At 36.3% G+C, this 15635-nt stretch overlaps 3 protein-coding genes across 3 annotated transcripts in view; 2 read left to right on the forward strand and 1 right to left on the reverse strand.

The window, feature by feature from the left end:
* Positions 1 to 15635, reverse strand: part of LOC142339268 (NADH-ubiquinone oxidoreductase 75 kDa subunit, mitochondrial-like) — a 494345-nt gene that overhangs the window by 277726 nt on the left and 200984 nt on the right. The gene's annotated exons all lie outside the window — the stretch shown is intronic.
* On the forward strand, positions 63 to 5549 carry LOC142339215 (seipin-like). Its single transcript, XM_075389069.1, has 5 exons — positions 63 to 769; positions 1127 to 1346; positions 1689 to 1821; positions 4217 to 4622; positions 5160 to 5549. The coding sequence occupies exons 1-5, from the start codon at positions 601 to 603 to the stop codon at positions 5444 to 5446; spliced, it is 1215 nt and encodes a 404-aa protein (XP_075245184.1). The 5' UTR covers positions 63 to 600; the 3' UTR covers positions 5447 to 5549.
* On the forward strand, positions 8827 to 10236 carry LOC142339223 (uncharacterized). Its single transcript, XM_075389081.1, has one exon. The coding sequence runs from the start codon at positions 8856 to 8858 to the stop codon at positions 10068 to 10070; it is 1215 nt and encodes a 404-aa protein (XP_075245196.1). The 5' UTR covers positions 8827 to 8855; the 3' UTR covers positions 10071 to 10236.

A 15635-nucleotide genomic window follows, 5' to 3' on the forward strand; every position in this document is an offset into this window, starting at 1 on the left:
TCAACATACGGCTTTCAAAAGAACCGAAATTGAGTACAGTTCAGAAGCATCCTGTCGTGGCTTCGCTTAGCTAGCTATATATGTAGGGGTCAATACTTCGTTGCGAAGGTACTTTGAATAGAACCATGTCCGCTCGCATCGCAACCCACACAGTTCTCAGTTTCACACAAACCTTTTGACCGGAAGCAATAGCTCTTGCCAGTTCAACGCTACATTAATTTAAAATATTGCTAACAATGTTGAGTAAAATTGGTACTCGGCATAATTTGTCTGAGTTCTTGTGCTTATACGAGATTGCACTTCCGAGAGGTAACTTTCATGAGTCAATGATTATCAAAAATTTGGACCAGTTTGGCAGTTTTGGTTCGAATATACACTCGTGTCAGACAGTTGCGTATTTGCCCATTTATCATGATACGTTTGTTCAAACATAGATTATGCTATTGTAAATTATTTGTCAATCTCAATCGTAGCTCTACATAATTGCTCTTCATATAAGAGAATGTAAAGTTTACAGTAAAGAATTGTGCATTTCATCAGGTTTGATCGCTTGAGTTATTGAGACGTCCACGCCCGATTCATTACTTACGTCCTAGCAGAATGACAGAAGAAATGGAAGGCGGAGAGGAGGTGGTCGTGGAACAGACGAGCCCGCCACAAAGGGGTCGAGTTTTCCCGCGGATCAATCCGGCAATGATTGCTTCCCAAACAAGACAAAATGCGGATCATTTTGCATTGTTTGTGTCTGAATCATTGCGCGCTATTGCAGGTAAAGGTTTCTCTTCCAATTCAAAACGGGTTATAGTGCTAATCTAATGTAGAAGGAGTTGAATTTTTCCAAGGACGATCGATTTGAATTAATTCCTTAGCACAAGGTGAGCTGACCGTTTAGTTATCAGGCTAACATAGAAACTTAGTATACGTATAATTTTTTTTAAATTTGTTTTCGAAGTTAAGGTTGCAAAAATGTTCATAGCACAGCTACATCATTATTTGACTTGCATATATTAACAACGCATCGTGTGTCGTGATCCTACATGACTCAGATAAGACTCTTTTAATGATATTTTACTTGAGAAGTTTATAATTATAGCTGATATTTGCGTGTGTTTGTTATTAAAACCAGTGTTGTATGTCCTTGCGTGGGTGACGTTGTGGATCTCTGCCTTCATCTATGGCTCCTTCTACTTTAACTTCCTCCCAAAAGTCTCCTTTCAAGTGGAGCCACACTTTAACTACTTCCACTGTCACTCTGAGAAAGAGACAGTGTCTGGAACATGGAGCAAAGGGGAAAGGGGAGCAGGAAAGGGAGACAGATTCTGCAGATTCCCCACGAGTTCCTTTAGGTTGGAAAATTTTCCTATCCCATGACTGCCAAAAGAGACATTGTGTAGTGCGTTTACGAAACTAGTAACCATCGCAATGTTGGCCTATCTGCAATCAATACTTCGAGGGAGTATATCCAAATTTGAGTTTTAAATAAAATTGACTGGACGGACTATAAACTTCAATTGTGAATGAGGTGGTCGAGAACTTCGGGAACCACAGTTCTTCATTCAAACTAAAATCTTAATTGGCATAACCATATTTTAAAGTTCAAGCCGATCTGCTTCTTATCATTGTCTATGCAATAATGAGCGAAAACTATTGCAATAATGGACTGAACGACAAAATAAAATTGATTTCAGTTTGTTGCATAATGAGACCCTGGAAGCATTTATGGTGCAAGGTCAGCAATACCACCTGCTCCTGGAGCTGGAAATGCCCGAGAGCGACCAGAACAGAAACATTGGTGTCTTCATGGCCACCATCACCATAAAGGTAATATTGCCACGCCAGCTTTTATCTTAGCTGAGTTTTAAAATCCAGGATTTTCATCTGTCAACTTAAATACAAGACGCAAAGCGTATTACACGACAATTATAGCGCTCCTATTTTTTTACAATTCAAAGAATTGGAGTTGTATTGGGGTGCAGTCTTGTTTAAGACTCGAAGAGGAGTATTGGTGGAGCGCCTTTTTTGATCGGTAATTTTGTTGTTGTGTCTTTGAAACAGAGAGTGAAATGCGTGAAAACCAAGTGTTTAATTCAAATCACTGAAGAGCTGAGAGAAGAATGGTTTTTGTTCATGTCGATTATTTGAGAGAGAGCGAGCGAGCGAAAAGTAGGTGTGACAAAAAATTCACAGCGAGCGGAAATTTTAATCACGTCTTTTTAAAAGTGGTTTTTATAGTTTTAACTCCAAGTTTTTCAGTCAACGTGTTTCGCTCAGTTATATAAACTGGTAATAGTGCTTTTGGAATCTTTTTGCCATCTGAAGCAATTTTTTTTACGTTTTTGCCTTGTTAATAGCCGCGTCACCAATTCCAGGCGGCTATTATTACGGTCCTAATTTATTTTTACTTCGTCTAACAGATTTTTGTTTTGTCTCACCCTGACTTCTTGGAATTGACTTTTTCAATGACCTCAGTGACTTCTACTGCTTTGCAGTAAAAATTTGTGTTCGTGACGTCATTTCTGCTTTAGGTCAATTGCGTGACTTACCTCACTCAAAAAATGACTTCTGAAGTCACTTAATGAACTTTAATTTTTATGAGCTTTTACTAGTTAAAAATCAAAAGAGTGCATCCAAGTAGTGCCAAACGTATATGCCCTAATTCTTGAGTATTAGAGTCTGGTCAATCTGTTTATCTTATTTCTTTAGTTGTTTCAACTCATGGAAAGCCACAAGCGTCTATCGCGGCTATTTTCCGGCAATCTACCGTCTATGTTTCTTAAATTTTTCAGCAATTTTTCTATTCTTCAAATTTTAATAGCGTTTGGGGTGTTCTGTGGTTAAAATCAGGTCTTGTAGCACTTTTAGTTGTCTCCCAATTTTATTACTGTTAACTTTGAGTTGGTTTTGATCAAGGAAGTCGAGTAAATTTGAGCAAAGTTTTTTTTTCCTTTTTCTTCCAATTGTGTTTTTTTTTGCCGTCGTTTTTCTTGATCAATTCTTTTACACTTTAATTTAAAGTTTGGGAGGTTGCATTTTACCGTTTTAGAGAGTTTAGTTCAAATTTTTCGAGAGAATATTTTTGTTTTCATTTTTCCTTTGACATCATTTTCCCCTTTGCCGAGTTTTTTTTATGATCCTGTTAGATTGTCTTTGAGTTAATATTATATTAAATATTTCTGTTTTACCAAGTCTTACCTGTACTTTCGGAGTGGCAACTTGATTCAAATTTTATCAGATGCTTTTTTGTCAATTTGTTTTTTCATGTAACTTTTCCTTTTCCTGTTATTTTCAAAATGTCTAGTGTAATGAACTAGGAGGTGCTTCAGGTCAATGAGGAGTGTCAGTCTTCACTCAGAGTCGTTTTTGGAATTCTGGCTATGTTTTTGAGATCTCTTCACACATTTTTTTATTTTGAAATCGAATTGGAGTGATGTTTGTCTCGGCGAAACAGGTTGGGGAACGAAGAAGCGAGTGTTTTTGCAGAGTGAAATTTTCCGCTCTTATTTTAAACTAGAGTGAGAAAAGATGTTTGAACAAAAATTTGATTTCTCGCTAGTGGTTTTTTGTTCTTATGCGGCATTTTGACATTGATTTTTACTGTTTTTTATCTGATTTTCTAAATGGTTTTCCTAATCCAACCATTGTCCATTCTAGGTCTAGTTTTTTATTTAGTCATTGAAAAGTTTTGGAATTGTATGTCAGGACTTGTCCTGCTATGTTTTGTCGAAGAAAATTTTGTTTCGCTTTACCTCTTTTTGCCGCTTTTTCGACAACGTGAATTATTTTCGACTTCTCTAGGCTAGTTTAACTCTTCTCTCATTCTGCTCAATGTGCATTTAAACAGCGGTTGCTCCCTAAAGCATTTTAAAATGAACAGAGTCCGTATAAAAAACGAATTCAGATATACAAAAGGGATAAAGCCAAATTTTAGATGCCCGTTGCGTGAACTTTGTTATTATATGTCTGAGTTACCATCTCTGATGCTTAGTGGTATTGATACTAGCCCCTGTATCCTCTCACGAAGAAACAGGAGTGTGTTCAACTACAAACTGACATCAAAATAGTTTGCATGTTAAAAATGTTTTGTCAAAAATCAATATCCAGTTCTTTCGATCTTTTTTTTTCTGTTCTTTCCTTCCCAATCGTTGTTATGGGAATCAACGGTGGCTATTTTCCGGCTATCTGCAGTGTATGTTTAAAATGGTGAAACCTTCTTCAGGAAAAGCTGCGAGATATCTTTACAATTAGAAGAACAGCAGCGATGCAACACAAGTCAGACCTGTTCTCGACTCTGGAGACAGTAGTGCTGTTCCCATTATTCCTGGCTGGATATCGAAAACAGTCCCAGTTAGTCATTGTTGACCTTGGACTAATCACACCACCCAGCAACAACTTAGATTCTGCTTTTGTAAGGCTCGAGTCTCATGACGCAGTGGTGACGTCAGCTAATTTTGTGGGAATGGCCAAATTCAAAGGCATTCGCTACTTGCTTTACTTCTACCCTGTGACTGTTGCTATTCTGTCTATCGGAGCTCTTTTTTCAGTCATTTTTCCAGTATTCGCTATGGCATACTTCAAATGGAGACATATGATGCCCCAATATATGGACTTCCAGTCGTACCAACGTAAGTTATTGCTCTGAAAGCGTGGTCTTTCTCGGTACTAAACTTCTGATCTCTTACCTTTGTGTCCTTAGCGTAGTATGTGCAACCCTCAGGCGCATATGCTGTATTATCACATTGAATTGCCCTATAGAAGGACATTTTGTAATTGAGGTGGGGAAACAACAACTGGATCTTTTTCATATGACAGCTTGATTTTAATTTGATTAAAAGCTGAAGTTCATTTTTCAAGCCTCAAATGAAAAGAGCGCTGAAAATACTCGTTACCTGATTTAAGTTGAACGAGTTGTCGATAATAAACTGTTTTCCGGTGGTTATGATGGAATCTAACCTGGTTGGTTCCAATCAAGTTGCCTGACTTAATTCGGTGTATAGTATTCGATCAGGATTAGCATTCGATCAAAATATTGAGTAACAGAAATAACATGAATCTGGAAGTTCAAAGTTCATTTAAATTTTATAGAAAGGGAATGTAATTGTGACGTTTACCCTTGAAAAATACTACCGGGAAAATACGTGGTTTAACTTGATTGATTTCAGGCTTTTTGTCAACGCGTACGCAAAGAAGCAGAGCAAATAACAATGAAACTATCAACGATCTTTCAATAACAGAACACGATGTAACAGGCATTGATGACAATGTGGCCATTGAGACCAGAGGTGCTTTGGAACCAAACTTGTCATATAATGATTTGCGAGGGCTGAACCCGGAAAGGAACCAGGAGTTGCGACAACGTCTGAATGTCCACGAGCCCAATGGAGATGAAATAAACGCTGATGACCATTCTCTGTCAAGCTTCGCCAGCACAACTTCTAAAGCTGATTGAGTTTTCGGATTGCCAAAAATTTCCCTAAGACGACCAAGGAGAAAATGAATAATTTTATATCACATGTAATCTAGATTATGCATTGAGTTCATTTTACTTATCGTTTTTTTCTGATCTTATCAGAATTGTTTGCTAATATTCAAAGGACACTCATTTGGAGATCGGATTGTTGTTCTTACATCAAAGAGGAGAGGGATGGCTAATTTGCGTTTACTAATGAAGTTTGAACTTGTCCATTTAATATTTCTTCTCTAGTTCGGTGCAGCTTAAAGGGTTTTGCATTTAGATTCTTGCAGGAAAGCATCAGAACATAAAAATGTTGTAACATTTTTCCAATTTTTATGTAGAAAATTTGAACAAAATGTTTAACTGTACAAGCAGCCCCGTTAAAGAAATGAAGTAAGTTTTTATTTGATCGTGAATATGTGCTTTCTCAAACTTAAACCTATCTCCCAAATATCTGCTTCATTTAAGAATTTTTCTGCAATCATTTTGAATAACTGGATTATAAATTTCGTTAAGATCTATTATTTATTTATTCTCACAAATGCTTGATCTATCTCTCCAGCAACCATGTTTATCGGGGTTTGTTTTCAGTGAGTCCTCTCAATTTTTGCGGGCCATTGACTTTGGAAAATGTACATTGGGTTCTACTATTCGGCAACTAATTTGCTTTTTCAGATCATTTGATTGGTTATTTTATATTCCACGTAAATTGCTTCTCCAAAGACTGTTTTCTCGATCCTTCAATTTAAGTTGATTTCAAGAAAATTGCTTTAAATTGAAAATAAGGAGACATTATGTTACGGAAAGCACGTTTTCATAGCTTCGCTCTATTGATTACAGAAACTTTTTTATGCGAAAACAGTCTAAAATGTTTTTGTCGACTCAGTTTTTATGCAACATTTTGTACATGATTTTTCGTCCTTTGATTCTTGAGTTCCTTGTCATCCACATTTTTGAGTTGTTGCATTCGATTGGCAGAAGTTCATAAATAAACGGCCCATAAAAAATGTAAAATAGTCTGACGAAATAGTCCAAAAAAGAGACAGAGAACAGACAAAACAGTCCCGACCAAAGCTCTCTTCAGATAGATCAACAAGAAAGTGCAGCTTCAATCTTAAAAGAATGCTCTGGTGAAGTCGGGAAATCAAAGTTACCGTAGTGCAGTGGTTATTGCTCTTGAGGCACGTTTGGAGGTCGCTGGCTCGAGCTGGAATTGGCAGAAAATTTTTTGCAACAACCAAAAAGTGAGGGCTAGTAAGACTTCCTCAATCAGTTTTGGTAACCATGGATGTTCTAGGTTAACGGGTTTTACAAAAATAACTCTTCCAGTCCAGTTTTTTTTATAAGATAGCCCTTGTTTTCGCGCTCGCAGCGGCTGGCTCCAGCGGTAAATTACAAATCGTGGCTTCTGCCTTTGAACAGAGGCGTTTTTTCGACCAAGGTAATTAGTGATAAGAAAATCGTGGAAAGCGTCCTTATTGTACGTTCTCGGAACTCTCAAGAGATGCTTTCCAGACTACAGCTTAGAAATCGAATACTACTCTTTTTTTTGATGTTTCTGGACTCGAAATAAATTTTTTTAATAGTTTTCTTCCTTTTGTCAGAAAGGCCAGACTACACGGGAGGCAACTTGACGCTGTCAACCAAAGAGTTGACTATTTTGTTGCCGCGTTCTGTTAACTGTCCTTTGGTTTGAGTTGTAGGTTAGAATATTGGGCGAAGTTTCTCTACTTATGTCTTTTTGGGCAACAGATGCTTGGCGTGGAGTCTTGTCAACCATTGCCACTCCGTCTGTCAACGCCTAGCGGAACTCTCTTCAGTATCTGCGGTGTTTGGTAAATGGTTATAAACACTGATAGCTTTGGTTTGTTCATTACGTAGCCTGACTCTGCCGTAGCATTTTGTAATACAGCATCGCCAAGAAGATGCGCCATTAGTAAGTTTTTGGTGCCTAATATAGCCATAGCCTCCAAAGAGTTTCAATTCTGTTTTGTTTTTCCGAATGAAATCAACCTTAACAATTTGCGTCAAAATATGACGCCAAACATCGTGACGCACTCTTTTGTAGGCTCGTCAATTAAAACAGAACCTTTCATTTGCGTCCATCTTTTATACCTGGATAAGTTGACTTGGTTTAGCCTAAATGTGAGAGTAACTTGAGTTTATTAATGCGTTGAGTCATTATCTTTAAATGTCTTGGACTGTTCTGTCTGGGGCTCTTTTTTCTGTTTTTAGGACTCATGTCTGAGACTATTTTACAATTAATGACTATTTGGTCTGGATCTTTTTTGTTCGGACGCCAATTACTGAAAAGAATGGATCACAATAACAAACTGAACATGTCTTAAAGTTTAATATAATAACTGCAGCTTACCAACGTCCGCGAATTTCTCAATCAGTTTTTTTAGATAGCCCTTCTTTAGCCCTTCTTTATGCGCTCGCAGTGACTGGCTTCAGCGTTCAGTTGCAAGTGGCGATTTGGTAAATGGTCATGAACTCTGATAACTTTAGTCTGTTCATTACGTAGCCTGCCTCTGCCATGGCTTTTGTAATACAGCAGCGCCAAGAAGATTCGTCTTTTGGCGTTGTCGGTGCCTAATATAGCCATAGCCTCCAAAGACAAGCAATTCTGTTTTTCTGAATGAATTCCATGTCAACAATTTGCGTCAAAGTTATGACACCAAATATCATGGGGCACTCTTTGCTATGCTTGCCAATTAAAACAAAACCTCTTGAGTTTAACTAGCTTTGCTTACATTTTCTTAGTTCGATAATATGACTGAGTTTTGCTTAATTGTGAGATTAGCCGTTGTTAATTAATACGCTTAATTACTGTCTTTGGGACGGATTTATCTTGGACTATTTTCCAATTTTTCACTATTTTGCCTGGAAGTGTTTTGTCTGAACACGAAATATTGTTGTAGTCTTAATTGAGCTCGCATAACATCATTAGAATCTACTTTGTGAATTTATTTGCGGCTGCTTAAGAGGCTATAAGCTACCAACCTACTGGGCTGAAGCAGCATTTTAGGAACTGAGCCTCCTCGTGTCTTTCAAGAGCAGTTCCTCTGGAGCAATTTGGTTGTTTTTAAGCATTTCCTGGCAAAGAAAGCGAGCTGGGAAAAAAGTAAGCTCACTGAAGTTTAAAATGGAGTTAATGTGTTTGTATGTTCGTCGGCTTTAAATTTTGATGCTTTAAAAAGTGATATTACATTTAATGTGGTGGTCCGTATCTTTTCTATCTGTATTTCTAAATGTTTCATTTCTTAAAGTCTTATTCCTAATATCCTGATCTTCTCAAAATCAATCTTTTCAGCAAAAGGCTCCCCTAGCAGAAAAACCGAGTTGAATAAATTAAACCACTTAATGGTATCATATATTACTTACAATTTCAGATTAAAGTATGGCATCTAGTGTTGAAACAGATGAACTTACAAGTCCAACTTCGAAGAGTCTCCTATGTACAACAGAGGGATGTGATTGCCAGTTTAAAAAGAAGAGCCAACTGAGACAGCATTTAATCGATGTACACGGAGACACCGAAGCAATTAAGCCATACGAATGTCAGACATGCAAGAGAAAATTTCAAACTAACGCACACCTAAAAAGACACGAGAAAGTGCACAATGGTTATAGATGCGAAACCTGCAAGCTCACCTATAATACCTGGTCTGAATTGAGGAAACACAGGGCACAAATTCACAAACCCTTCTCAATAAGGTGTGAAGCTTGTAGAACTAAGTTTAACTCTAGAACTGATTTGAATTATCATAAAGAATACTGTGAAGAAAAAGAAAAACTTACTTGTGCAATCTGTAACAAAACGTTTTCCAAGAAAGAAAATTTGAAAAAGCATTTGAAAACTGTGCACCATTGTCAAAGAGACTATTCGTGTGTCAATTGCAATAAAGAGTTTTTACACGCGCATAACGTAGTCAACCATTTAGCACTTTGCTTTGCAAGGTCTGAAGAAGGGCTACTAGATCAAACATCGTTCACAGCAGATAATTTGAAAGAAGTTATTACGTCATCACTAAACGGAGGCATAAGTGATGATAATGAATTCCAGTGCAATGGATGTCGGAAAACGTTTAAATACCGGCGCAGTTTATGGCGACACCAAAAGGAAAACTGTCCTATGTTGGAACCGAGCGATCGACTCAAGCAAAGTAAAAGGTCCCTATTTGAAGAGGTCGATTTAGGGTTCGAGCCCCGGTCACTTCCAATGGTACAAGCTAACGATGGAAACCAAATAAACTGGGACGCGTCGCCTGTTGTCAAGATAGTGAAGATGAGTCGTGATAGAACTGAAAGTTTAATGGACGAACGCTGCATGTCTTCAGATTGTGAAAGGGATGAGCACCCAAGACACCTATCTTCGCAAGAGCAATTACAGGATAGTGAAGACCAAAGTTTGCAACAACTTTCACAGCAAAATCAGTTCCAAAAGATGCTCTTTGCAGAGCCTCAAAGCGTCAATACAGTGCATAATTCATTGACATATGGTGAACCAAGCGCACAGTCTGAACAAAGGAAAGAGATGCAGGATTTGTCCGAAACCGAACTGGTGATGCCAGAGCTAATCAAATACAAAGAGGGAAATAGGATAATGACATAATGCCTAGTGTGCTATGTGCTAGCTGGCCTGTTGAATGTCTTATTGTTATCTCAGGAACTGCTTATTGCACTACGTTGATTTGGTATTGCTGTTATGGCCTCTTTCTATTATAAATTAAATACCTCATATCTTAACATGATTTGTAATTCATTGTTAAGAAGTCTTGTTTTTTGCTTTAACTGTTCATATGTTATTTCCGGTGGAAAATGGGATTAAGTTTCAGGGTGCACTTAGTGCAATGCATAGTGCTCGTTAATCGTTCTCAAAAACTTTTTAGTTTTCAATATTTTATGGAGAGTTAAAAGTTATGCTCTGGAATAAAACTGCTATTCTTCGGGCTATGTGGGTCTTTCTTGGTTTCATGTGACCATTTAACTTTTCTACTCTAGAAAAGTGATAAACTGGTAAAGCCCGAGGGCAGTAGGTCTGTTCAGTTATCTTAAAGCTCTACTACTCTCTAATTAAACGTTGAGTATACGTTCCATCGAAACTGCTGAGGAAGTTTTTTCCTGATTTGATGGTCCATTCCGGGCCTCCTCCTCCCACTAATTGCACTTTTGGAGACATAAAATTGCATGGGCATTGCAATCGAGCAACAAATGTGCTGTAAATATGCTTAGCTCAATATTAGCTCAATTAAATAAGTTAGTTTAACTTAGCATAAACCAGAAAAGAACTAAGTACCATGCGTCAATTAGCCTGCAAAAAGACAACAGAGGCCTTCAGCTAGACTCCAGCACTAACAGATGTCAGCAATACTCTCTATATACGTATGTTAATCAGCTCTCAAAAGTACTAAAGATTGCGTGCTAACGTTTACCGAAAGAAAGACCATAACTTTCCAGTCTTAACTTCAAGAAAGTTATTTTTTATTTTATTTGATTTTTGGGAGAGCTTCTTGAAAAATAAGTTTAAAACAGTCTCAGTAGCTGAAATAAATCTAGAAAAATTCTTCTGGCCTTTTGTTCGAAAGAGGAATAGCAGCCTCGCATAGAGGAGTTCTGCAGGGACTTTTGATTTTAAAGTTATAATATTGAAGTTTTGCAGCGTTTTCCCTATGTTAATGTTAGATAGAATCAAGTTGTATCCTTGCTCAATTGCTATTAGAGCTGTACAATCATTACTTCTATCTATCTATATGAAAAATCTGCGGAAAGTTTTTGAAGCATAAACTATCCTAAAAGTTGACTGAAACTTCTTAATACTCAACTCATGATGCTGCTTAATTGCTCTCGAATAAGCAATTATTCTAAACGTGTGTCTTTTCGATGCACATTTTTTGGTTTCCCTTCTCGAGTGACCTTTTAACTCGACTTTCTGAATTTTTTCAAGGATTCGAATTGCTCGCATTAAGTTGCTTAATATAAAGCTATTTTGAGCTATTACTGAACATGGTTCGTGTAGCTTAGTTGTTAATGTCACTGATTCTTGTTCGGGGGTTCGAACCCCAGCCTTGTCGGAAGTATTTGAACCCATATAATTTTCTGTGGCCTCTACCACCTCTAAAATACATATCCCCGACGCTCGTTCGAGAGCACTTCGTCCGGTTTATGTTCCCTAGTTCTCGAAAAAATTTTAAGACTGACGTATAATCATCTGTAGCGCGGATAAACATTTCAAAGTAAACAGGTTTTCTGTGCCGTAAGTTTTTCGAAAACAAATGCCTTACAAATAAATCGAATTCCTAATTCCTCAATGTAAAACAGCTTCAATAGATTTAGGTTCCAATTGATTCAAAATATTTTTACTTCAAGGCTCAGTGAAGCTGACCTTTAAATGAAGCTTTTACTTCTTTTCACCCCGATTAATTTAACCACCAATATTTTAACACATTGTATATTCAACCATCAGTCATTTCATCCCGCAGTTCTTTTGCCCCGAAATTTATTTAACACAGAATTTTGTCATCTATTTTGTCGTCCAAACGAAGAATTAGCAGAGCTAAGGTGGTAAGGATTAAAATAGCAAACTATTGCCCTTCAAGAGAGCGGCATTCAACATTTTACGTTTGTTTGAAATTGAAGAATAACGACGAGACAGGTTTTAGCTCACTTCCTTTGATCGAAAAAGAAAATTTGACAATAAAATTTCTTTATTTTGCTCTTTGATTTGAATCGAAAAAGTTCAAAAACTGTCTGAGTCAAGAGGACGGAAAGCTGCTAATCTCCAAATGAAACCATCTACGCTAAACTTCAAAGCTACTTGTATAGCAAGCATAAATGAACGAATCAAAATTAAATGTAACCTTGCGTAAAGTTCACTGAAATCCAGATTGATATGTGCTAGCAGCTATGCTGTGCAGGTTTCTTTTCTAAATGTTGCAAAACTGTTTTACCAACTTGGAGCCCATCATAGGGTTAGCTCGCGGGATCAATTTCCTCAATGAGTCGTACTATGGGGCTTCGCCATAACTTCGTGACAACGCAAGGAGGGCGCCACCGTAAAAGTATCAAATTGCTTTTCAATTGTAATATAACTTTAAATTATTTTAAATACATGAGTAAGACAAACTGGCAGCACCCGGAAAGACGAGTGTCAGTCTCTTCCCTTTAAATTTCACTCAAGTTCTAAGCCCTTCCTTTCAATTTCATACTTTTTGAGGGTATTTTTCGGCCGAGGCTTTAAAAAATTTCATTTTTTGCTCAGCATTGTCTTTTTGCAATTTAACCAAAATTTTCTAAACTCCATCATCAGCTCAAAAGCAATAATTGTTCTTGCAATGCACGCTTCTGCTGCTTCTTTGTTTCCAGGTTTTTTTGAAGGAATATGGGAGAACTGCTCAACAGGGGACACTTAATATACTTTAATTGAATATATAAACAAAGCTTGTTTTTTTTCAGATTGATTATTATTGATTTCCCAACCCCACCAAATTTTATGTTTTTCTCTTTGGACATAACCGGACCAGAAACCTGCATTATCAGATTTTATTCAACCCTAATTATGAAAATAACAGATGCATGACTTACCGATGAAAAAATATGCTAGCGCCGATACTTAAAGTATGAAAACAACGCGCGCACCAAAATTGAAAGAAATGACTGATTAATTTTTTAGTAATAATGAAATAATTTTTGAAAAATTAGACCACATGTGGAGCTATCAGACTCTGGAGCGCTTGCTGGTTACTCAATGTGGTTAATTTTAAGATCGACGATTGTTGAACTACGATTGATAACGATTAATGACTACGATTTACTGAAGAAAGGAAGGAAGGACTTGTTTGAGAATAAAGTTCCCATAGTATGAGCAAAAATCTGTATAAGGATTGAAAGCTGTAGTTTTCAACGTTGAATTTCAGTTCGAAAATGGAATATAAGCAAAACAAGGCGGCTCGGTAATGTGCAATGGCACATAAGGTTCCGACCCCGCCCATCCACAATTTTGGCATAATTGTCTACCAAATGAGGAACAGATAGAAAAACCCAAAAATTATTTTTTGCGAATCCCAAAAAAGCCCAAGTCTTTTTCAAAAAATTCTGTATGAACGATAAGATAACCTCCAAAACAAATAACTCAGTGGAGTAAAAATTGATACATTAGATTGCTGTAATATGTCAATATTAAGAAAGCGAGTCAAAACGAACAGCAAAATCAAACAACAACAACAACAAACATTAATTACATAGAAAAATTTATGTCCCTCTTAAAAACTAAATTTAATAACAAAGTCAACATACTGTCAGATAAACCTGAAACTAAACAAAAATAACTTATAAATCACCAGAAAACATATGCGACCAGTCCATAAAAAGGTTTGGTAACAATTATACAAAAAAGAACAAAAACAGAAAAGTAAAAAAAATTAACTTATTTTTTTGAAACAATTAACTTCAAAGTAATAAATACCATTAGGAATAAATTAATATTACCACAAATTTGCGATTACCACTGCTTCTATAGAAGGGCATTAGGACCTGACCTTATTCATTTTTTAGAGCGGCTAAAAAGAACAACAAAGAACAAACAAAATTTCAATTGAAACTTGCCAGAAAACGCTGTCAAAACCGTCAAGCCAAATTTTGGCACTCAAAATATATTTGATTGCGCCTTCTTCAAACAGCTATAATGTAGTACGTGGCCATTCATTAGTAAGACTAGGTAACAAGTAGACAAAAAAGCGAAGTGCTAAAGTATGTAATACTTTTAATTTTTTTTTTCGAAACAAAATTACATTCAATGTCATGAAAGGCATTCATTACAAAAAGAGCTATTTAAATATCGTCGATTTTTCATGAAAAGGAAACCCTCGAGACCTGTAATTATCCAGAATATTTCTTGCATCTACAAAAGGAACGTCAAATATGACAAAAATGAAATTAATTTAATTTTTTTTGTGAAAAAGCGGTGTCGAAGCCAGTAAGGTCATAACAAAATCTTTAAAAAAAAGATTTTGGGACACCAATCCCTTTTATTCCCTTGACACCCATAATGTCATATTTGACCTGTAATCAACTAACGAGATTAAGTAACAAAAAGAAACATAAAAAGAACAAAATTGCGAAAGTAAAAAGTTTTTTTTTAATTTTGGAAAACGATGGGTTTGAAAGTCATAAAAGCCATCAGCTATCTGCTAATATCAGAATATCGGTTTTTCTATTCTTCCATGAAAAGCAAATGAAAGCTATCACTATACAGGAAATTTCATACGACCGAAACGAGAAAGTATAAATGACAGTTAAGACAAAATTAAAAAATTCAATTGATTTCTTCAAGAAAGAGGCGTCGAGGCCATTAAAACGATGATTTATATCTTTCAGGATTTTAATATGTTCAATTGTGCTTTAATTTGAATGCTAATAAGGTGACATGAGAACTGTCAATAATGTGATAATGTAACAAAATTAGAAAACGTGAAAAACTGGCAAATATCAAAACAAACAAAAATCTAAAATCTTGTAGTATCAAAGCCAGAAAACAATAATTTCAGGCTTAAAACTGCAACCGAGAAAAAATGTTAACTCAGTAGAAAGAAGAAGCAGTCTTTTTTTGCTGACACTAATTTGGAAGTTGAACAAATTAAGAAAAAAATAGAGGAAAAGTTAATTAAGCCATTATTTATTGAAAAGTCAATTATTTTGAAAAAAGAAACGACCATAAACTTTCAATTAAAAAACTATATGCATTAGCCTGGAGTTGTTTAGCAAGCGAATTGGTTGGACCTATCACTCCTGAGCTTTGATTTGATATGTTCTGTTCTTTATTATTAAAAAAAAAGTCTTTTTTTTTAAAAAAAAAGACCGACTGATTACAACCCGATTTTTTTGGATTGTAACAGTCCAAGAATGGCCCAAAACTACCCTGTTAATACTTATTGTCCGTTAAGAACAATTGATTTTTCGAATGTTGTAGATATAGATAATTTCTGAGTTGAAACTCAAAATAAATTTTGCATTTTTGATAATCAACGAGTAAAGTTAGCAAAAAACGGCAAAGTTTTAACTACAAGGCACTCTCTGCGGACTCTGAAGTAGAAATAACCCCCCTCTGAGTCTACAAAGATTGTATGAGTGTTGTTTGGGGGTGTACGGTAGGCAAATTTAATCAAAGTGGACTAAAGTAGCT

This window comes from Convolutriloba macropyga, chromosome 1 (assembly GCF_964194025.1).
Source record: "Convolutriloba macropyga chromosome 1, txConMacr16.3, whole genome shotgun sequence".
NCBI lineage: Eukaryota > Metazoa > Xenacoelomorpha > Acoela > Convolutidae > Convolutriloba > Convolutriloba macropyga.